A 22,823-nucleotide genomic window follows, 5' to 3' on the forward strand; every position below is an offset into this window, starting at 1 on the left:
TTGTCGGATTGCCACACATCTGTTGCTAGGCAGCAAATATGGTTACAGGGACTGAGCTATTAGCTGGTGAAATTAAGTGTTGAATCACTGTAAGTAACTATAGCAATGACCTAGTATTACACTCTGATAAGAAGAGCAATAAAAAGGCCTTGATGAGCCCTTCCTCTGCTGTAGTGCTGCGAGGAGCCATCACACCAGCCCGTTGGCATCCTCTTTTCGAAAGTTGGTATTATATTTCTCTTTTGATGAGGTATCTTCCTTTGTTACCCCTTAAGAACGTGAGGCAAAAACACTTTGTGACCTCCATAACAAATTTTATCATCTCAGGTTTTGAGATTTTCCGGCTCATAATGAATAAATCTAGATCTTAGTACCTAGCATTTGAAATGTCCATCATTTTTTCATTTAAAATATATTCTGGACGTTACACATTTTGGGTATGTCTTTGGAAACGGAACAAACCAGAGCTAATTGGAGAAGGTAATTTGTGCTGCTGACTCATTATAAATTCAGAGGAACTACTGGCTTGCTGACTCTCATTCACAATGAAAAGCCAATTAGCAGTGGTCTGATACTGTATGTTAGAACATTATGTTGCTTATTTCTGTTTGTGTGTGTTTTAGTAGTTTATATACGACCAATCTCCTGTTCTGAAATTTCTGGAAGCTTGTCAAAACCAGTAAATTGTTGTCTGTCATGCATGTGCTTGACATCTCCTTTAATATTTCACAGACGGAAGTGCTTATCGTGGATCGATAAGAGAAAACAGACACTTACCTCCAAGTGCTAAAATGCATGGAAAAAAATTTAGATGTCTGGTGTTGGGCTGGTGTTGCTGTTTGTCAGGAATATATGTGAGTCATGGATCACTGTCAACATTACAGGCTATTGTGCTGTCCCACTGGGGTAAAATTTGACAATGCTCATACTCCAAATTGAGTTTGACAACAGACACACTTCCAACAGATGCGTTGCTTTAGTTATGCGTTATGATATTGCAAAATAAGTCAACAAAAGCAAGTTTCTCGTGTTTTTATTAACACATCTTGGTATATTACAAATATCAGTATCTTCTGTTTTCTCAATACTGGACACATACTGCACAATGGGTTGTAAACATTCCTGTAACTATCACCCTTGCTGAAGGTCTGTTTGGTCTTGAGCATTTTGGAGAACAGTCTCCAGACTCATCTGACATGAGGGCTTTGCACTTGAGATGGACGACCACATAGGATGGTATCAGCATCCACTAACACAATTACCTCTTAATATATTTAATGCATGTGGTTTTCAGTATAACAACAATTATGTAAAATATTGTGGTGAGTGTTGCATTCATTGCATGTGTTTTGCTATGCTATTTGTACTTCTTACATTTATTCATGTATTTGTAGTTAGTTATTTAGTGCAGTACTCTATGCAATAAAATTCGATCAGGTCCGGTCTCCTCATTTAAAAACTGGTCCTTCTCTTTGTAGATCACTACAGATCTCTTTTGGATCTGTAGTGGAGAGGTAGCAAGTAGCTTGTGGCAAAATGGACCTTCTGAAACTGTGTATTAGCACTTGGAAGTGAGCTAAATAGAATCAGTAACTTCTGGTTTTCAGTATATCTCAAATTAAATTCCGTTTGATGTGTTGTCTTTATCATCCCAAAGTTTTTTACCCCTCTGAAGCTCAAAATGCCCAAGTCACTTTCTCTTGGTTATTGGTGTGTAAATAAAGGTGATCATCTTTCGGCCAGTGCAGTTTACATGCTACTACAAAAACAATCACTAAAGATAACTGAAAAACACTTGTTAAAATATTTTGAATTCAATGATATTCATAATTTGCTGTCATACATTCAGATACTCTCCATCTTTTAAAAGATGAATATACAGTAGCACTGATGGTTCTTTATATAATACTAGTTTTAAGAACAGATATCATCCAACTAGACGAGATGATTTATAGGTTTGCATTACAATTGTAAACGTGTTTCATCCTAAGTGAGCTGGAGGAGGAAAATGAACAAAACATACACTAAGCAGTGGGGCCTGGCTTCAGAATACTCATGAGCTGACCCCCTGCTCTGTTGTTAAAAACATGCATCATCCCGGTCAGAGAGAGAACACACGTGCAAGTTGGTTTGCTCCCGTTGTCTTGCATGTTTCGGATTGTGCGAGTCGGGAAGGTGGAACTGAACTGCGCTGCGGCCAGGGGCGCCCTGCCCTCTGAGACCTGGCTGCTCAGCGCTGGAGTCTTGGCCTCTGTGCACACACCTCCCCCTGCCACATTGCGGCCAGCTGCGGTTTGGAGCTTTCATCCCTGGGAAAGAGGCAGAGCATGGCCGTTAACACCGTGTGCTTGTGTGGGTCTGTCTTGCAGGTACAGAGCGGCACGAGCTGACTTCCTGGAAGAGCTTCCACTCCATCTTCAAGTTTTTCTCTGCGGCTTTAGAGGGACAGAACTGGGACGCCAAACCCACGACCACAGTAACTACACGGAGTTCCAACAGGATTAAACACGAAGAGATTTAAAAGGAAACAGAATCCCTTTCCCCCCCTTGTTTTTTTTTTGCAAGCAATCTCTCAGCCCCTCATTACTTTGTTTTCTTCCTAGAGCACAGGGTCGCGGTGTATACATCTAAATAGCGTTTTGCATTATTTCTAGATGAGTGCAACTGTCAAAGCAATATGGGTTCGCTGGTTGTGCTTCCTGTGGACGGGAGCTTGGATTTCTTGCTGCCCATCAGTGCGCAGATTAAGGATGACAGCAGCACTGCACTGTGCAGCATGGTGCACCTCTAATTGCCCTGACACAGCCCTGAACTGAGCTAATGCCAGGCTGCACAGACTCCCCTGGGTCCTATTGCTTGTATCTTTTTTCGAAACTGCTCTTAGATGATTTTTTAACCACATTCTTTGTGTAAACACTGTCAATTAGCATAGAATGATTTTAGCTACAATGAAGTGATGTATTCAGTTTTAATTTTTTCATTGTTTTTAATGCTTTCTCCTTTCTGTACAATGCTGTTTATGTCAAGCCATATGTACAGCAGCTGGATAGCTGTGTATAGTAATAATGCATTTGTGTTGCAATATAATTTTTTTATGATGTGCAAAAAAATAGTCTCTTCTGTACTTGCAGAAGTAATTTGATATCAAACTTGGCACACTTAATTCATATGTGTTCGTTTTATGTGGTGGTAAATGATTGTTTCCTCCTAAAAAAATACTCTAGCTTTTTTTTTAATAACTGGTAAAATTGACACTTGTGGTGCACTTTTTTTATTTAAAAGGCAAAAACAAATAAAACAGCCATAAACAATCTCAGATTATAAATACAGAATGGATGCTTAGCTTTTGTATGACATTGAAAGTGAAGCCCGAAATTGAGTTTTAAGGATGTCTCATTTTAACAGAAATGAATAAATAAATTCGAGAGTCCTAATATTGTAATTTATGTCTAAACGCGTGTCGGGTAATCTGTGACGTCACCCAGTAGACGTTTACAGGCGCTAAATCTGGAGTTTTCTGCCAGTCTGAGTTTTAGGACTGTGACAGCCTATGTGAAATTTTTTAATTTAAAATTTAAATTTTTAACCCCTGTGTTGGCAGAACACATAGGATGAAAGATCTAACGAAAACCCTCACAATAGCTAATCACTGTCGGAGAGCTTCGGCTAAACAGTACAAACCAATATTCAGTTTACAACAGATAGCTGACCATAGGTACCTAGTCCTAGATGCTTGATAACTGTCTCAGGCAGTGTGTCCTGGCTTACTACCGTACTAATCCAACACGTTTTTTTCTTCTTCAAGCCTAGTTTGCAATGTCTGTAATGTGAACGTGTTTCTGTGCATAATATCATAATAGCAATCAACGAAAAAGCCTTGTTGCTTAAAGTACTGGATAAATCACTGGTCTTATTATTATTATTATTATTATTATTATTGTTGTTGTTGTTGTTGTTGTTGTTGTTGTTGTTGTTGTTGTTATAATTTACATCAGCTTTGTCCTTAAGAGTCGCCTAGAATCTAGAATTTGTGCATGTGGGAGTTGAAGGGATAATAACACTGTTGTGCTCTTCAGTCTTTCAATATCGTTGCCTTATGAGTGAATTACCCAATCAACTCTGTCACCATGTCCACTGATAAATTGTTTCTAAAAAACGTCAACAAGCCATATTTACTACTAAATTGACCGTAATAAACAGAACAGCCTTAAGCCAAATCTAAAGCACATTTGATATGTAACTTATTCCGAATTTTATCAAGAATTCTCTGAAGTGTTTTTACTCAGCCGGTAAATGTTGTTTTTTTCCTCGATAACCGCAGATGTTTACTCGCATGTACAAGAATTGCTAGCCTCGGTTTTGTGAAAGTAAAACGGTTTGCTTGAGTAAAACTTTTTTTGTTGTTACAAAATTGTCTAGTTTTATTCAGTTCAAGTCTGCGCTGCTGTAACAAGAATGATTGCAACTTGTAAAGCTCGTTGATTTGCTATTGATTGGACAGTCAAAGTGCATGTACCAGGACACAGGAGTGTTTCAATTTGAAGCGAATGGCTGCTTCCACCAATTTCATTTCTGTTCCGTTTTTTTTAACCTGTAATATCGGATTTTAATTGCTTCCACTTCCGGTCGTTAAGTATGGTTATGGGACTGTATTTTTCTTAATTCTCTCGAAGAAGTTGCTGTTACTAAATAAAATTGTTTGTTTTAACTTTCTGTGGTGTTATTTGCGAAACTGCACTGACATATAAAATGAGCAATTGGTCATCAGACCTTCAATGTAATTTTAGTGTGGCTGTGAATGTATGATTAGCAAAGGTCAATACAGTCATTTTAAACGTGTGAAATGCTACTCCTGTAAGTGCTAAATTCTGAAGAGGAGGTGTATGAAATTTAAATTCCTTCACTTAGAATTATATTTTCAATGTGATCAAACTGAAATACTAGTGGTTTCGGATTTTGAAACGACTTGGGGAGGAAAAGTAAAATGTTACTTAATGAGATCTTGACAAAAGGATCTTCTGCTTCATCTGAATGCAGCGGAACTTGCGACCGGCTCATCCCACCTCCTGGGTTAACAAGTCGTTTATTGACGCCATGTAGGGCTTTTTTTTTTCCAACCCCTTCCCTTCCGAGAACATAAGGTAACCCGTGCGAGAAAGAAAAACAAACAGTGAGACCAGCTACGGGAACTACCGGGAACGACGACGCTGAGGAAGGGAATAAAATTGAACGCAGACCCGAAGACAGGCCTGCGAGTCGCTGTGCCACCTGGCGCTTTCCTGTGTCGAGAGGGCCGAAGGAAACGGAGTCTGGAGGGGGGGAAGAGACCCGAACCGAGCCGGTTTCCTGACATCCGCAGTAAAATAAAACCGATGCTGCCGACATCCTCGCAGATTAGTAGCAAGAATGTGGAAAATTTACGTCGATCTACCATTTTTAAAATAATTAAATAATTACGTTCTTGGTCTTTTTTTTTCGGTTTTGCGTTTAGTGGTATAACCTGACCCCCTAAAAATAAAACACGTGTGGATTCACGTATGTGTCGGTTTAATCTCGAGGTTCGTCATTTTGAGAAAAAAAAAGTTTCTTTTAGAAATAACTTTTGTCGCGAATGGTGAAACGATGTCTGTCCAAAACAACAAGTAATCAACACAATAAACAAACTATTTCCTTAATGCCTGTAGTTAATTTCCTGTAGTTAAGTAAGACCCCGAAAAAAAGTGATTAATCTTTGCTAAAACAGTCATATCCCTTTAAGGTTTACAACATCATTTGTTTTCACACGGTGAAAACCAATACGGTCATTAAACGCCCCCACAATAAATCTTTTCAAATCTTTCCATTAACCCCATAACAACACGTGTAAAGGGGTAAAAGCACCAGCAACGATCTCTCATATCGTGTCGGGTCAGCAATAAATAAAACATTTAAATCATCTAGTACCATGCGAGGGCATGTACGGAAGGAGTTTTCACAACAAAGGTCTGTCAAGTCATTGCAAATATTTTATGTTTAGTAAAAATAGCCAGGATTTTCTGTGACATTAACTTGGTTTTCACAAATGGGACTGGGAGGGGGGTCTTGAACGCACAGTGCTCTACCAAAGTCCAAAAAAAAAGCTGAAATCTTTGCCCATCGCATGGCAACAACTTGCTTCTTGTTATGTGTAATTGATGGGTTCCTATCGATCTCTCCCTAGATGTGCAGAGAGCTCTCCACAGCGATACTTGGGATGCGCGTTTAACGAGAAGATTCACGGCAGCTGAAACGACAGAAGTCCTTATCTGAACATTTCAATTTGATCAAGGCTCCAAAGGCACCGCTGTTTATTTACCTATTTAATTACTACACGCACTAAAGCCACCGCTTTCGCATACGGCGATCCTCAGCAGGATGGCGGAGTTTTGTTTGAAGCACCTGTGAAAATGAACACAACTTTCGCGTTTGTTTCTCATAATTAACATGAATTGACCCAGAACACGCACTTGGTAAGATCTGCACTTATTTCAAGAGCTTGTACATCAGGAAAGAAATTGAATGTATATTTAGCCCTAAATATATTATACAGATAAGCAGAGGATGAGGTGGGCCATTAGCATGTCTCTTTGGAAATACTAATAACTACACCTCACAATTAAGAATCCAGCTTCCTCCTCGGATAGTAGAGGGCCTACTCGATGTGGCTATTTTGATACCAGACTGATGCCAGATTTTAAAAATCCTACAAAGAGAATCTGAAAGCCGTGGATATTTGCAAAATGTCAATACAAACAGGTTCCCGTATGGCAGTCGAGAATACGTAACATCTTGCTAAGGTTTGCGTATGTGTGCGCTTTTTTTTTTACGTTTTCGCCTCCCTCTCTGAAAAGCTTTACTCTCCAAACTTCAAAGCCCCCCCCCCTTTTGTCCTTGTCAACGGGGCCTAAAATGATATTTCAATTATTTCACGAAACATTCTCCTGCCCGTGTTTTCGCACCCTCCCCTCCCCGCCAGCACTGCTAAATATTAACTCTTACCATCGCATGAACACTCGGCTAAGTTAAAACGTCACTTTTTCCACCCGTCTGCAGGAGAGCGCTCCACCAGATCAGTGACAGCTACGTATTTGCATAATTATATGCTCTGGTCTGAAGAGAAAACTAACCCCCAAATTTTATGGGTCACCAAGCTGCAACAATCAATGTTTTATCACGTATGCTAAGCAAAACCTAAGAAACTATCTGAAGATTCTCAGAAGATTGTTCTTAATCACAGGGAGCAAAGGAGTTTGCCTCCTCTGAGGACGCTGGATTTAGATCCGCTGAAAGTTATTTGAAGCTTTTTTAAAGGGGCTGAGGTATGTGAATGGTTGGTTATGCTGATAAAAAAAAAACCCCAGTCCAGAATCTGGATACTGTGGGCGAGAATATCGATTGTCCATTTACTAGTCATTGTTTCCTTTGGGCATTCGTATCTCAACTGAGTGACTTTTTCCAGTTCAGGATTAAATTGTATTTATGGGTCATGTCTATGTAAAGTTTCATTCCTGCGTTACGCCATAATGGCGTTTTTGAGCAAAGTCGAACTGGCTTTCACTGATACTGGACATAATCCCCTCAAACATTTATTCATGAGGCTGATTTTAATTCAGTAAAAAAAAAAAATCGATCTCTACAATGTTCACGAATCACACTTTTTTTTAAAGAAACGAGACCTAACACCACTGCACCTTCCATTGATGAATTTTTGTATACTGTTGATGTCTTTCAGAATAGTAAGGCTTTGGAGTGTGTTATTACCACTTGTGTGAATTGGAATCGCATTAAAACACAATTAAACACAACCCCCCATCTAATACATCCTTTCCCCCTCGTTTCTAATCTGTTTAATCTCACTTGGCGATGTGTCCACATCTTTCACCTGGGATACGGATTTCAATTTGATTTTTTCTTTTTATCTCAATCGGTATATTACTGCGCGACGCGGTGAGGAGCGGATAGACCTCAAACCCACAGCTGAGCTGGAGACATCGCTTCTCTGAGGAACTCCAGTTATTAAAAAATAATAATTAATGGCCAGCACTCCTACAGAATATCCAGTTCGTGACCACCACACACCTTGCCGTAAACGGGGTATAATCAAGAACCGGTCTATCTCAGACATTAGAGGCTGTTGGTTTGACATTACCCACAGGTATCTGTTAGGGATCGCTGTTGCTTTAACATTTAAGCAGAACGCCTTCAGCGCTTGTATACTGTGTCTTTTGAAGTTCTGATGGATAGGATTACAGGTAAGCGAATACTTGAACAGTTTCAAAATTTCCTGACCCCCCCCCCCCCCCCACGTCACTACCCCTTTAGAAACATTGCTCTGTCTGTCAAATTATCTACAGAGTCATCTAGGTTTGCAAGCCATTTGACGAACAGAAAAATGTTCACATACAGTGGAAGAGCAGGACATTGACGAGACGGAGCGATCAATAACGAAACCCAGCCCATTTCACTGCTGTAGCAGTATGTGGATCATTGAATATGTTTAACAGATTCAAAGTTAAATGTAAAAATTCAGCCTGGGTACACATTCCAGAGAACGGATTGGCAGTACTACTAATACAAAAATATTTGAATTTCCGGTGTTCGTTCGCAAGATGCTCTAAAGGCAAAACGAAACAACAAAAAAAGCGAATTTAAGATGCTTTCCTCTTAAAAGTGTGTAGGGTGGGGGGCTGAATTTTTGGGTTGGCCTGTATTATTACGTTCAATCATCCAGAAATCGGAACCAGATCATCCTTAATATCAGATATTTGGGCTCCCACACTTTCTAATAAAAGTACGGATTTATTAGCCTTTTAAAGCGGACGTATTCTATTTTTCCTTCATTTTTGCACTCTATGTACGAAAATATCCTCATAAAGAAACTGATACTGTGATCGAAGAATGTAGACCTGTTAGGTTTGTTTTCAAACAGAACCTAAAACAACTTATTTTAAGCACCACAAAAAAAAAATATAGAGAGAATTAATTCTTGTTATTCTGTGATTTGTCTGGCTGCTACATCTTATTTACCAATGCATTTATTGAAGGCATTTTACCTCAGCTTGCGTTTCCCCCAAAATGCGAGCTGACATATTGATATAAAAAAGAAATCAATTAATTGAAATATGTCTGATCATTGAGACGATTTTTAGGATTTCGGTTTTGAAACAGCCTGAAGTTTTGAAGCAGTGTTGATCGGTCTGCCTAATTTATTTCACGGCGGTCGCAAAAAACTGGAAGAAAAATCTTTTAAAAAACGCCGTGAGTAATGTCATCTCGGCAAGCATACGACAGTGGTCACAACAGCACCACTTCCAATTCGTGCTTTGAACAAAATGGACTTATTTGGACCTACAGTAAGTGAGTCCAAACAGACAGATAGCTGGAGTACAGGTTCTTCAATCACTCGTATATTCTCCATAGTTAAAGTTTTGCAAAACCTTGATCCTGGTACCTAGCCCGATCACACTTTTCTGCGCCGTTTTTTTTTTTGTCACTCTATTTAATTTAAAGAATAATAATTAAAAAGTAGGCTGTCGCAGCATATCATTGGAAGATTTTAAACGGCACAACTTTTGTTCGAATCGAAAATAATTACTGTCCAGTTAGATATGTCAGTGGGCAGCAAAGTGTGGTTTGTAAAAAGCACAGCTGCTGAGAAAAATCGACAACAGTTTCTGCTCATTGAACGATAAAGTGTTCGGTGACCGTCACTGAACATTACAATGGCAATGAGAGATTGTACTATGATTACGATCTGATAACGCGGCGAATGCCTTTCAGACCTGGTTACTTCGATACATTCCTGCTGTTATTCTTTGGGATAGAAATTCAGGATGCTTTCCTACGCCAATATAGAGCCAGGTGTGTCGTTTTAACAGCATATCCGTTACAGCGCGCAGCTCAGTGTGAATTGTATTTCAACAAAAAAAGGGTAAACCACAAATAGCATCAATGTTTCCTTCTTAATTGACTTGATATAGAACTTTCCATAAATGATATTTTATAATATTAAAACCACTATAAGACATACGTGGGTTAGGATTGTAAGTTACAGTAGGTGTTTCAAACTGTTGAACGCTAACACGAGCATTACTTAAAAAGATCGAAAAACGCTGCAATGCTTATGGAGTTTTACTAGCGCCTCCAATAAATGAAAAATTAATTTGCAGTCAAGCCAATTATTTATATTCTTTTCGGTAAAGGAAATTACTACCAACTTAGATTTTTTTCCCCCTAAAACTTGAAAAACATATTTCAAAACCCACTCGGTAACAGAAAAAAAAGCCGATTGAGCGATTTACTCGTGAAATAAAACAGAGAGCTGAATATTATTAGACTTTAGTAGGAAATATTTTTCTTTCTAAGATTCCAAAATATAAAATAAGAAGTACTTTGAGATTTACGACATTATGTTTTAGTGCATCACATCTGGAATTAAAAAAAAACTTACAAAACAGATTAAAGGCGAAAAAATATATCTTACAGAGATATTCAGATTGGTTCCAAGGTGTTATAGCGCAAGGATATTCCTTGTACTGCATTAAAAACACACTGAAATACTTTTCTGTATTATTTATGGACCTAGAGGACTCTCTAATTAAGTTATATAGCAACTCCGTACATACAAATCAACAAGTCTGTACAAGTTCAGAACAGACAGGTTATTTAATATCAATTCTAAACAGATAAGTGTATAGAACGAAGGATACGAAGACTTCAACGAGTCTTCTGCTGAGATATTTTCACAACTTTCTCCTTTCCCTTTGATTTTTTTAAACATTTATTTTCTGGTTCATTTTAAGACAATGTCCATTGGGAGGTTCAGTCAGTTTTAAATGACCCGGTACGTTTATTTCCAGGAACTTCTTTGTCAATCTGTCTGTGAGTATATCTCTCTGTCTGTCTGCCTGTCTATCACCTGTCTAGCCGTGCGTGAGTGGCGGAATTTATGCGTGTAATCTTATGAGAGCTGAAAATGATCAATCCATTTCTTAGCCTTGCCTGTCCGGCGCTATCATCAGTTTGGAGATTGACAATCTCGGCTCTAAGGGGAGAGATGAAGCATTCCCTTAATTCTTCTCTAAACATCTGGTTCTCCAAACATCGCTTTAGATAATATATGCCCTCTATAATGTGTGAAGGAATCGAGGCTTATATGATTTTAATAGTGTTGCAGACTTTAATATTGCCCGGGACATTAGCTAGAGAAACTGACAAAGCCGTTTACTCCCAAGTATCAGAAAGGCCACTTTTTTCGAAGAAAAGACACAACAATTCAGTCTGCAACCCATGAAATAAAATTGAGAAGGGATTGAATCGGTAAAAAATCGCGCTAATGACGCTTTAACACAAGACTTTTCCATTTCTGCCGACGTCTTACTAACAAAATACAATACTGTATTGGAGACGCTTTTATTTCGAGATGAAAATAATTTAAATAACTTTGAAACTGATTATTTTTTGCAATTAAATTGCCAACATATTGAACACATTTTTTTTTAATTAAAATTTTAAGCTTTCCCATGTATACATGGGGCTTAATTGTTGCCGGGGACGGTGGAATTTCATTGCAAGTATGAGTGGTCTATATTTGTGGACACGAAACCAATACTACTGTTTTTTAAACAAAAAATGCATGAACGAATGGTCTTTTCTGTTGTCGACGTTATATGACGGGACAAGCGGCTTCATTTGGTTGATATGAACATCTTTATACTTTCTGTGCTACGGACACATGACCCAATTTAAAAAATGAAACAAGTATTACATAAAAAAGCTTAGTTTCGTACTTGTCGAACTCTTTTATTTGAAGACACACTAGCTTCCTGACCCTGTAAAGTACTTTTATATCTTTCGAGCAGACCTTATCATTATGCAGCTTTTATATAATCTTTAAAAACAACAACAACAAACATCAAATAAACGGATCTAAAATTATTGATAGGTGTTGTTCTATATTTTACAGAATGGAAACAACATGAAATTATTTTAAAATAATCCTTTAGAGAACGGTTTTCGTTCCCAATCGCATGACCATATTTGAGAATTAAGTGGGTTCTATTTGCTGTACTTAATGTTTTAAAATAATTTTCCTTCTCAGCCCACTGTTGCGTTTGCATCATCTTTTAAACAAAACGAATGTGCAAAGCGACAACATAATACTTCTGGCATTAATTAAGAATTAATTGTATATGCACGTGTTAGCAATGGAAGTCAGCTGTATCCAATCCTTCCCTTTTATATATTTCAAACTTTGAATTAAATTTCACCTCGTTGGGTTCCATGGTGTTCAAATGGTTATAATTAGCCTTCTTGAAATGAGAAGAATTTAAAAATAGTTTCAAAATGCATCAAGTGCTGCTTGCGATGTACCTTGTATGTCCGATTTAACGCGTTTTGGAAACTATAGTCTTTTACTAAACAAGTAATTAATAAAAAAAATGAAAAACATGATTTAATGACCAGTTCAATTAATTTCTGTACCGTTTTATAAAGGTGTTACTCTTTACCGTGTATCTAAACCCAAATTTAAATCTGTCTACCAACTTCTTTACAACTCCGCCGCAGGGGAAACTGTGTCTTGAGACTGGAGGAAAGAAAACAGGTGAGCACCGAAGAAGACGCGCTGGGTTTAGTGACACCTCGTTTCCTATATGAAATATGTTATCAGTCGATGCGCGGTTGAGATTGCATCGATTTGTGATCTGTCCTGTCTAATTTGATGAAAGGTTCCAGAAACGGCCGTGTAGCACCATGGACAGCTCTCTCGTGACCTTGAACTCCGCGCACTCCTGCTTCCTATCCAATTACACACATGTCCGTCCGAAACTATACACCCACAAGAAAGTTTTCATTTCCAGGATGCCCTTGTTTTTAAACCTTTTTGACAGCTATTTCTTTTCCTTTTTCCCCCCTTCCTAATTTCTGTCTTCGCTACTTTCGAAACACTTCCTTAATTCTTAATTCATCCGACAGCTATCGTCAGAAGACGCACCCAAGAAAGCTCCACCGCAGAACTGTTGCTTCGCTCGTTCTGCATGTGACACAAAACCATTGAAACCTCTGTTTCTCAAAGTGTTGATCGGTTCTCTACATTCCCTTTTCGATTTCTGTTCCTTTCAAGGAGGTGTGTGCTTTTTTTTTTAAAAAAAAACATGATTTATCAAAAAAAAAAACCCCACCCAAAATTAAGCTTAAACAGGTTTGAACCACAAACTGTCAACAATGTGCAATGTGCTTTTCGGTGGAAAATAAAACCTAAAGAGCCCTTTAAATTCCCGGCACACGATTTGAACAACTCTCCTGTGAGATCAGCCAGAGGTTTCCCCTTGATTGTGGAACAGGAGGTTAAGTCAGAGCTGGAAAAGTACAGCCGAGATAAACCTCGAAAGCAGCCCCAAACGCTCTGATGGAAAGCGAACTTGCTGTTGGGGAGAAGCTGTTTGATGGAGCTCTCCAGCTTCCAGACAGCTTGTTAATTAAAGCCCCCAGAGATGAGCCTCTGGAGCCACCGTCCATATCAGAGCCGCGCTAACTATCTTGACAGGAACTTACTTAACAAGAGAGGTGCGCAAACAGCTACGGCTGCTCTTGGGCTCGCAGGACACCTTTTATCACACGCGAACGCTGCGTTTTTCCTCAGTCATATTGGCATCGTAGAGAACTGAAAAATTATGTCCTTTTTTGCTCACACAGGGACGCAGCGTGATGTTGTGATGAAGTGATGTTCAGTATAAACAGAAAAAGCATATTCCATTGAATTATTAATTTTAACGATCAGACATGGGAGGAGTTCACATTACTTTCTATTTTTAGCGACTGAACAGACAGATCCTAAAAATACCGTCCCCATCAGCTTCATTTGCCAGAAAATGAGCATAAAATCAAACTAAAGTTTTTTTTAATCGTCTGTACATCTCAATCAATTAAGAGATTCGTTCAATAATTAAGGTTTTTGCTATTTAAAAACGTGGATTGGGAATAAGAGACATTCAAATTCAAAAACTTAGTTCCTTCTCCAGTTTAACTTATACAGATTTCAGTAGAGGAAAGGTTGTTGTAAATGCCGACGTTAATGATCTGTCGTGATTACATTAGGTACAGCACACCAGTGTTCAGTATTTTCAGCTCGGTATCGAATTTGGTTATTATGCGCAATACGCCATGTGCATTATTCCACCTTAATTGAACTCATATCTGCCCTCTGCCCTGGGGACTCACCCGGTATTTTTTTATGCATAGGTGGAATGATGCCTTCTAACACTCCGCCAGACAAATAAAGATGGAGCTCAAGTGCGAGATTTGAGCAACCAAGATACCTACACAATTCTCTGTCCCTTGAAATATGTAATATATCTATTGATAATGGGACACGGGCTTCACCATACGCATTTCATTAACAGAAAAACATAAAATGCAGGCCTATATATTATATTTAAATAAATGGTTATATGTATATATTATACGCAATATATGAAGGTTGTATAAAACATTTTAAAACAGTGCTGACATTTTAAAAAGAAAACAACCACAATAATAATAAAGACATACGCAGTAAGAGATGAGTTTCTACTTTAGAACAGGTGGAAAGATTCAAAATACCATGAAAATATCAAGCTTTTTCCAATAGGGGGTAGCTCGGACTAGTGGAAGAATGTCTTTCTCAGCGTGCCTACCACCAGTGAGATATATAAGGTGTTTTATTTATTTAACTCCTACTGTAAAGGCAACAGCTTTCAGCGGTATAAACTACATATTGACATAGGACGCTCTGTGTGTGTGTGCTGCGTAAGGTATTTGCTAAATACCACTTAATATTATAAGAGGGACGTTCAATAATAAGAGAGAACACGTTCAGTGTATGGTCGCGACGTATAAAGCTGATTTTCTTCCTTTAAAAAACGCGTGGACTATCTGGTACCTTGTTGAGCTGCAAATATCCTGAAAGATTTATGTAATAATCCTTTATCAGCGGAGTGCCTATCGTGGAAAATCCACGGTCGCACCTGCGAGACTCAGCTCATCACAGGAAGCAACATTTTAAAGAAAATATCCGAAGTGCGCCCAGGTACTTCACACGTTTCAAATCAGATTGCACTCCAATCCTAGCAGTTCTCAGTAGGCAAATATGTTGAGATCAGGACTCCCCAGATCAACGCCAGCCTTGTGAAGGGAACAGAACAAGATTAAGGGAACTGTGCAGATCATCTTTTTATTTGATGTGAAACGGAACCTGTAAAATAATTACAGTATTTTTTTATCTTAAAAAGGAGGCTCTATGTGTATTACATATTCCGTTTGTTGGGGGGTCCATCTTAAACCTTTCAGGGTCATCACGCATGAATACGCTAAAACCCCTTTACCTGTTTTTTTTTCAGATAGCCCTTCAAAGTCATCTTCAAACGCGTCTTCATGTCCAACAGCCATTTGTCGTTGTCAAACGTCGCGGACTTTCTATTTACTGAAAGTAATACGGCTGCATCGAATCTTTAAAAAGGTGCTCAAAAATGATCTTCTGTGAATAGCTATACCAATAGTAAAACAAACTTAAGATTTTTAAAATTACCTTGTTATCGAATACAAGAAAAATAACATTTTCTTGAAAGGGTAAAATTCAGGGTTTACCTGCTGAGAAATAACCTATACCCGGGCACAGACCATGTGCAACAGAGGCAATAACGAACAGTTGTGCTTATGTTTTATTTTAGCGTCACATTTGAATTACGATTTTTCTAAATTAGAGTAAATGCAACCTGTTATGTCTCTTAATCACACCTCTGTTATCGTGCAGTGAGTGCAAACACAAAATGCTAGCAGTCCCGTTCTGATTGAGTGAGATTCCTTTCAACCAGAAGCATATCTGGGTCAGAATATACTTTTTATTCGAAAAATCTACAAAGGACTTCGAAAAATTCAAAGGTAAACTTTTACATAATTTTAGAAATCCAAGCGGAATTTAGTCATCTGCAGGTACACCTTTAGAAGACTAAAAAACTCAGATAAGGTGACATATAAATATCTATATAATGGTAAATCTTAACAAGTCAAGACTAATATTTAAACAAGAATCTAATTAAAATACAATTAATAATAAAGTTATGTTTCAACACCCCTTCACTCGTCTAATGCGTAATAAAACTACTGTTGCATAGTGTAAAGCACGTTTTTTGATAGAAAACTACGGTGTGTGATATTTACAATATTCCAATCGTACTGTACATCCAATCTACTGATTTCGTGGTAAGTCACGTCTTGTAATCTTTTTGCTTAAGTAATCATACCATTTTTCAATACATACTTGCATATCAGTCAAATTAGATGGGTGGTGTTCATAAATATACCCCAACGCAAACATATCACGACCAAATATCAAAATGTAAACAAGATCAGCGTGTTGAAATAGGACAGATTTAGAAAATTACATTACTTTCTCATAATAAGAATTCCCAACACTGCATTTCAGCTCGTTTTTCAATCTTAAGTATGTTTTAAAAAATGACGACATCCATAATCCTTAACATTATAATGTATAGTTAAAATTGATAATTGTCCTATGTTGGTTTCAGAAGGAAGTTCGATCAATAAAAGCAAGGGACTGCTTGTTAAAAACGCGTGACTTTTATCAATGATTAAGTGCACACACTCCTCGGCGAGGTTCCGACACAGGAAAATGACGAAATTCTGTTTCTTTCCGTTTTCCAACAAGAAGACTCATCGCAGGCTTTGAAGAAAAATAGGAAAACTACATAGAATCTGCCGGCTGCTCAAGCTGGAAAAAAAGTTACAATGAAAAAATGTTTATCCTTCTGTCTGAAGGTCCCAGTACACAGAGCGCCATCTAGCAAGCAAAAGAGGAAACAAACATCAGCAAACGAGCACGCATTTGATCTGAAGTGGGGCAAAACAAAGGCTATTTCAATTGATACTAAACAGCCACAAAACTATCAGTCTTAACCATTACAGCTTTCCGAAGTGTACGGTGGCGCATATTGTCTCAATGAACATACAAGATAAAACCGAACCCAAAGACGTCTGAAGTCTGTTACACACGTTTTAAAAAATGCTCTTCAACCATAATATTTCTCTGCGCTTTATGAGAGACTTCTAAAAAAATTTCCCTTCACTTGTTAATCCAATTCGAAGGCAAATCAATATGAAAAATATGAATACATATTAATAATATCATCATGAATGTCTTAGGTAGTCTGCTGCTTATGATCCTTAGCAAAGATAGGTGAATCGTCTTCAACAGGAATCAATCGATCGATCAGAACAGATATTTGCATACAAAAAAATAAAAAAATGACATTTGTCGGTATGCTTAATCCTTAGCATGTAAAAAGCACTAAGGGAGCCTATTTCTGTAAAGCTTGCAAATATCGAGATGGACGCTACTCTCTGTAGCTTTCAAATAATTAAAAATAGAAACAAGAAAGGTACTTTCTTTTTCCCCGATTAACGTATTTTTTTCAGAATATCAGAATGTGAAAGTAGATAAAGAATAATTGAAAGCAAATTTATGTTTTCCACCAATGAATAAATGAAGCAATTTAGCTGCGAAAATACTTATTTGTTTCAGAATACAGGTAAGTAGTCAGAAACTTTTAAACTGAACATATATTTATTGGTTTTCAGAGAAGGCTGTTCTCTTCTCAACAAAACAAAACAACAGTAGTGTGCAGATATGCCTTATTATTAATTATTACTTATTTGCTGTATATCTACTCAATGACAGTATAAAATTATGCAAGGCAACTATTTGGCTATGAATTCGAGCCTTTATTTACTAACGATCAATTAATAATTGTACGCTGAATAAACAAAACTTAAATAATACCATTATTTGCTATTATTGTATTTTATTTGTATTTGGAGATTATTTTTGTAAATCGTCATTCTTATTGCCTACCGTATCACCCATATGCGCAGAACAGTTAATATATATTACCCTAACCCTGAAAAAAACATGAATCCGACGTTGTTCTCATTTAACGTGTTCAGAATATATTCTCGAAGAGTTGTACGTTTCATTAAATAAAAATATACAACAGACATTAAGTAGTTTTTCTTATTTTTTTATTATTGGTTTAAAATCCTAATAAAACAGACACGGGATTTCAAAGAAGTTCAAAGTTATGTATTGAATTTCTACCTGCAGCTTTTTTAAAACAAATATATATATTTATGTTGTTCAATCGAGAACCGTCACTTAGCGTAAGTAGAGAATACAGGAAGTAACATCAGATATCTAGACCGTGATAAATAATCACTTCCATATGCAAGCTATATATGATATATAACATAACTTATTCCATGCAAATTATTTTGTGAAAGATTAACTCCGGCTTTTTAATACACGGGATAATTTTATCCAACGCGATGTAATTTAATAATTTATTCATCTGAAGCCCGACGAGTTACATTGCGAAAATGGCAAAAGCGTCTTTTCGCCCACAAAATGGATTACGCCACTCAGAGAAATAAATCAAAGCTCATTTCGTGCAAGAACAGGCGTGTAGATTTAGGTCCACGGAACTGTGTTTTACACAGTCGTGTTCCAGGTACCCCTGTGTTCAACTCAAAGCGCTTCTGTGCGCAGGAGAGCCCGGGGATCACCCGTATTTGGGGATCTTGGTGTGGCCTTGAAGTGCAGATGGGAACCGTGAGGGTGCAGGATCGCTGCCTTGCCTCTTAGTTTGGATTTTGGGTGCTGTACCGGGATATCCCTTTCCTTCCCGCACTCCAGCCCCTCACATCGTGCCTGGACCGTCCTGCTCGCAAACCCCGTGAGGGAGAATGAGCGAGGACGTCCACACCGCGTCAGGACAGGGAGTCTTGAGGGTGATCTGTACACAGGCGAAGGAGCTGACCGAAATCTTCGTCATGTACACGCGTGGCACCCATCTACACACACACACACGCATGTATGGTTCGTAAATGAACAGTATTTCTGCTTGTGAACACATACAACACTGCATTCCTCCAAACCCCTTCCTCATTTCACTTCACGGTTCTCCACAGCTGCCAAGGTGGCGACTGTCTCATCCCCAGACCCCGCTCCCTCGCGTTTAGACCCGGCATTATGCTGAGAACGGCCCGAGTGCGGCTCTGATAAGGACGCGCTATCTCTCGATCTTTAGAAGGAGTGGAGATGTGACAGAGCTTCTTTGAAGAATAACGAGGTATTCCTTGGCGCTCCTCGAGCCTAATTGCTCCAGATTTCAATCCTCCCCACCGCCCCGTCGTAAAAGCGCGGCTGTCCTTCCTGGCTGTGTCCACTTTCCGTCCAGAGCGACCACCTCAGCTCCCCCCCCCTCCCCCTCCCGGCTAAAAGGATGCCTGCCATTCTTTATTGATATCATCAACGAATGCAAATGAGCTCACATGGGGGGGGGGGGGGGGGTAGAAATGGGGAGGGGTGGGGGGTGGAAAGAGACGACAATAACAAAAAATAATTTGTTTTAGAAATGGAATATTTGAGGCACCCACAAATTCTCAGAACGTCTAAGCCGGCCTGCATTCTAATTGTCACAAAATACATCCCCATTTCGGAAAGAGAATAGATCTGAAAACCAGCAAAACTCGCCCATTCAGATTAAGAGCGTTTATTTCTGCTTGGTCTTTGAAGGGAAAGGGGTCATGTCACTCAGAAAGAAAAGGCCATTCCGTTAACCCCCTCCCTTTACACTCACAACACAAGTCTCTCTTGCCCCACTCTTTCTCTGCTTCTCTCTATCTCCCTCTCCCCCTCCTTTTCTCTCTTTTAACACACACACACAGAGACGTACACACGTGAGCGCGCACATACAATTTCGCCATCCAAGCTGGCTTAAAGGCAACATGAAGCAAAGATGAGAGATTCGGCTTCTTTAAGAAGGAGAGGAGGCACTTCTATAATCAGAGCGCCGGTATGTAGGCCACAAAGTGCCAGCAACCCGCTAGTGATGTCCTCCCTGCAGCGCTCGGGGCTTGGGCTCCAGGAAAGCGTTTTATCGACTGCTATAACATTGCTAATGCCATCTCACTTCTTATGAATTAACTTTGAATATGGCTGACCAGCATTCACCACGGATGAGTATTAGTGCATTATGCGTTTTAAAGTTGTCAGTTTATCTTTGTCACAGAATAATAAAATTATTATATTTGAGCCTGCCAGATTTATTATATGAAATATTGCATTCATTATTCGTACGATTCAGCCTGCTAGGGCTTCGTCTTATTTCACAGATTTACGCGACGGTTTGCGTTGAGGACGCGCGAGTTGACGTTCAGTGTCATCCTTGCTTGATTTTTGTTTTCGCGGGCTGCAAGACAGGTCTAGCATATATTTATCTGCAATAAAATGTATCTTATATTGCAAGAAAACAGGTCTAAAACACACACACACACACCTATATATATATACGCGATCAAAATGTCCAGCCAGATCTTGTGCATGAGGAAGAGATAATGCTACTGTCAAAATCTAGATTCCTTCCACGGGACAGAAATGAAAAATCTCCCTGAACGAAACGTTTCAGTCATTCATTATAAAGAAAAATAGAAGCCATGCTGAGAAATTAGGTAAATAAAAACTAAATTAGAACAATATTAACCACAACATCATTCACTGCGCTTGCACGGTTGTCTGCCCCGGTGTGCAATTTCATCGCAGCAAATTCGTCTATTAATAATGTTTTAAATGCCCGTGTTCGGGACTTGTAGAGAACAATCCAAAGACTGTCTAACTACTGTAATGTCACTTTCAAGAGTTATTGGTTATAAACAAAAAAATGCTTACAAATAAATTGCTTTAAAATAAATAAGCATGACATATGTACGGCAGTCTGACAGTGCGGATTTCTTTTTAAAAGGAGCCTTGGTTCATAAAAGATTTACTTGGCACACTTAATTTCAGGAAAGCAGATGTTAATTTTTTCACGTTATCATTTTATGGCCGAGTACATGTGTAAGATTGGAAAGACTCCAGAACGCCTCTATTATTTGCTAAATGGCTGTTAGTTGAGACATATTAATCTCTGCATAACTATAGTATAAATTATATCAATAAAATAAGCATCTGTGGTTCTACCATGGGGAGGCTTGGGAAAGACGCTACAATAAAAGCAGAATAAGCACTTTCCCCCCTTCCAAAACATGTAATCTTCTTTGAAATGTCATTTAGTGATGCTTTCATGTCTTAAACATTAAAAATATGAATCGTTTACTTGGGATCAGTTCACTCTTTTGTGACGTTTCATGCATAAAATAACATCGACAGTACCGTTTTGCGTCGTGTTTTGAAAAACTGAAAAATAGAGCCGCAGTTTCATTTGTTTACGATTGATTACTTGGCCTGCTTCTAATTAGTTAATAGATATATTTACCTGGCAGTACTATTTTGTTTAAACGTTTTTTCCCCCTTTTTAACTTTCGGTTGGTTGATAAACTCAGTCTCCAACCTGGAATAATGTTTTCAGCTAATATATGTTTTAAAGCTCATGGTGACTGGGTTCTGTAGGTGCATATAAAATGGTTTCCATATAAAAGTTAACTTAATATCCAACGAGAAAATGTTGCTGATTAGCGTGGAACATTGCTCTGTACAGGGGAGGCCAAGAAGGGAATTTTAACATAAAATGCTGCAAATCTGAAAAATAGGTCACCAATAAAATTGGTCTCAGCATGGAGTGTAATTGCAACAAAATGCTGCTGAATAAAATTGAGACGCGAGCTGGCTGCGGTAGCACATTCGCAAACCATCTGGTGTGTATTAGAAGAGAAGCAGTAAATATTGCTGAAAGCCAGTGCGTTATCAGGTATATAAGCCCAGGGTTGCTAGCTTTCCATATGTTGGAATATCGGAATATGTTAATGTGGAGTTTTAGAAAGAAATAAATAAATCCGTGTGCTGCAACTTTACCTTTTCCGCCAAAGCTTCCAAAACTGTTGACGTCACTGCGTTGACAGAAGGACGATTGATTTAAAGGGAAAATGTTACTATTAAGCTGCATCTCCTAAGTTCCTTAACAAGCACTATAATACATATATATATATATCTATTCAAGTTCATTTTCTCACTGAAGGTGTAATTCACCAGAGATCAGTAGGTTTGTCAGTGCCTCAAGACTGGAAGGGTTACCGAGAATGCCGTTGGTGAGTTTGCAAGCAGGCAAATAAGGAAAATTTCCTTTTCCAAATCTGAGTACACAGCTGAAGGAGAGAGCAAACCACTATACGACTCGTTTCTAGTTTGTGTCCGGCCCTTTGGAGCTCTAACCTCCCTTCCTCTGCTCGCGAGCCCGAGTTAGTTACCTTGTGCTGCACGTTTTCGCTTTAAAAAAAAAAACCAAACAATGTTTTCTCTTTCTTTGCTCTCGCTCTTCGAAATCTTGATTTATTTCACCGGTATAAACACTCACACACACACAAAATAGCTCTCTCAACTTTAAATGCCACGTGTTGATTAATTTGTAGTTAATGACAGCCCGAGTCCAATCGTACACACACACACAGACGCATCCTCTCCCTCTCTCCCTCACGACTATCTCCCTCCCCCTTCTCCTTTCTCCCTCTCCAGTTTATTCAGTCACTCAAAGCCACACATACTCAGAGAGAAAACAAAACAAGGCAAAAAAACTAAGTAGAAATCTTACTTTCTTCGCGTAGACTTCCCATTCGGTCGCTGGATGCATTTTGTAACACGCAGCTTTTTTCTTCTCGCTTAATTGAACCTTTGAATCATTATGGAAAAATCCACTTTGCAGGAGTAAATATGACTTTTTTAAGGACTAGTGCCCCATACCCAGAGGCTTTGAGTGTTGTGC

At 38.6% G+C, this 22,823-nt stretch overlaps 1 protein-coding gene and 1 long non-coding RNA gene across 3 annotated transcripts in view; one reads left to right on the forward strand and one right to left on the reverse strand.

The window, feature by feature from the left end:
* Positions 1-4,708, forward strand: part of arb2a (ARB2 cotranscriptional regulator A) — a 185,845-nt gene extending 181,137 nt beyond the window's left edge. For both annotated transcript variants that reach the window (XM_088911644.1, XM_088911645.1), the window contains one exon: positions 2,370-4,708. In XM_088911644.1, the coding sequence (XP_088767770.1) occupies positions 2,370-2,521 (152 nt within the window). In that variant the 3' untranslated portion in view covers positions 2,522-4,708. The remainder of the gene's footprint in view (positions 1-2,369) is intronic.
* Positions 1,019-22,823, reverse strand: LOC148837276 (uncharacterized). The gene is made up of 2 exons (XR_016090853.1): positions 22,653-22,823; positions 1,019-2,309 (listed from the first exon to the last, which is right to left on the reverse strand). It is a non-coding gene; the product is annotated as an uncharacterized LOC148837276 (long non-coding RNA).

The sequence above is a fragment of the Atractosteus spatula genome, chromosome 3, assembly GCF_055471065.1.
Source record: "Atractosteus spatula isolate fAtrSpa1 chromosome 3, fAtrSpa1.hap1, whole genome shotgun sequence".
In the NCBI taxonomy this organism is placed as follows: Eukaryota; Metazoa; Chordata; class Actinopteri; order Semionotiformes; family Lepisosteidae; genus Atractosteus; species Atractosteus spatula.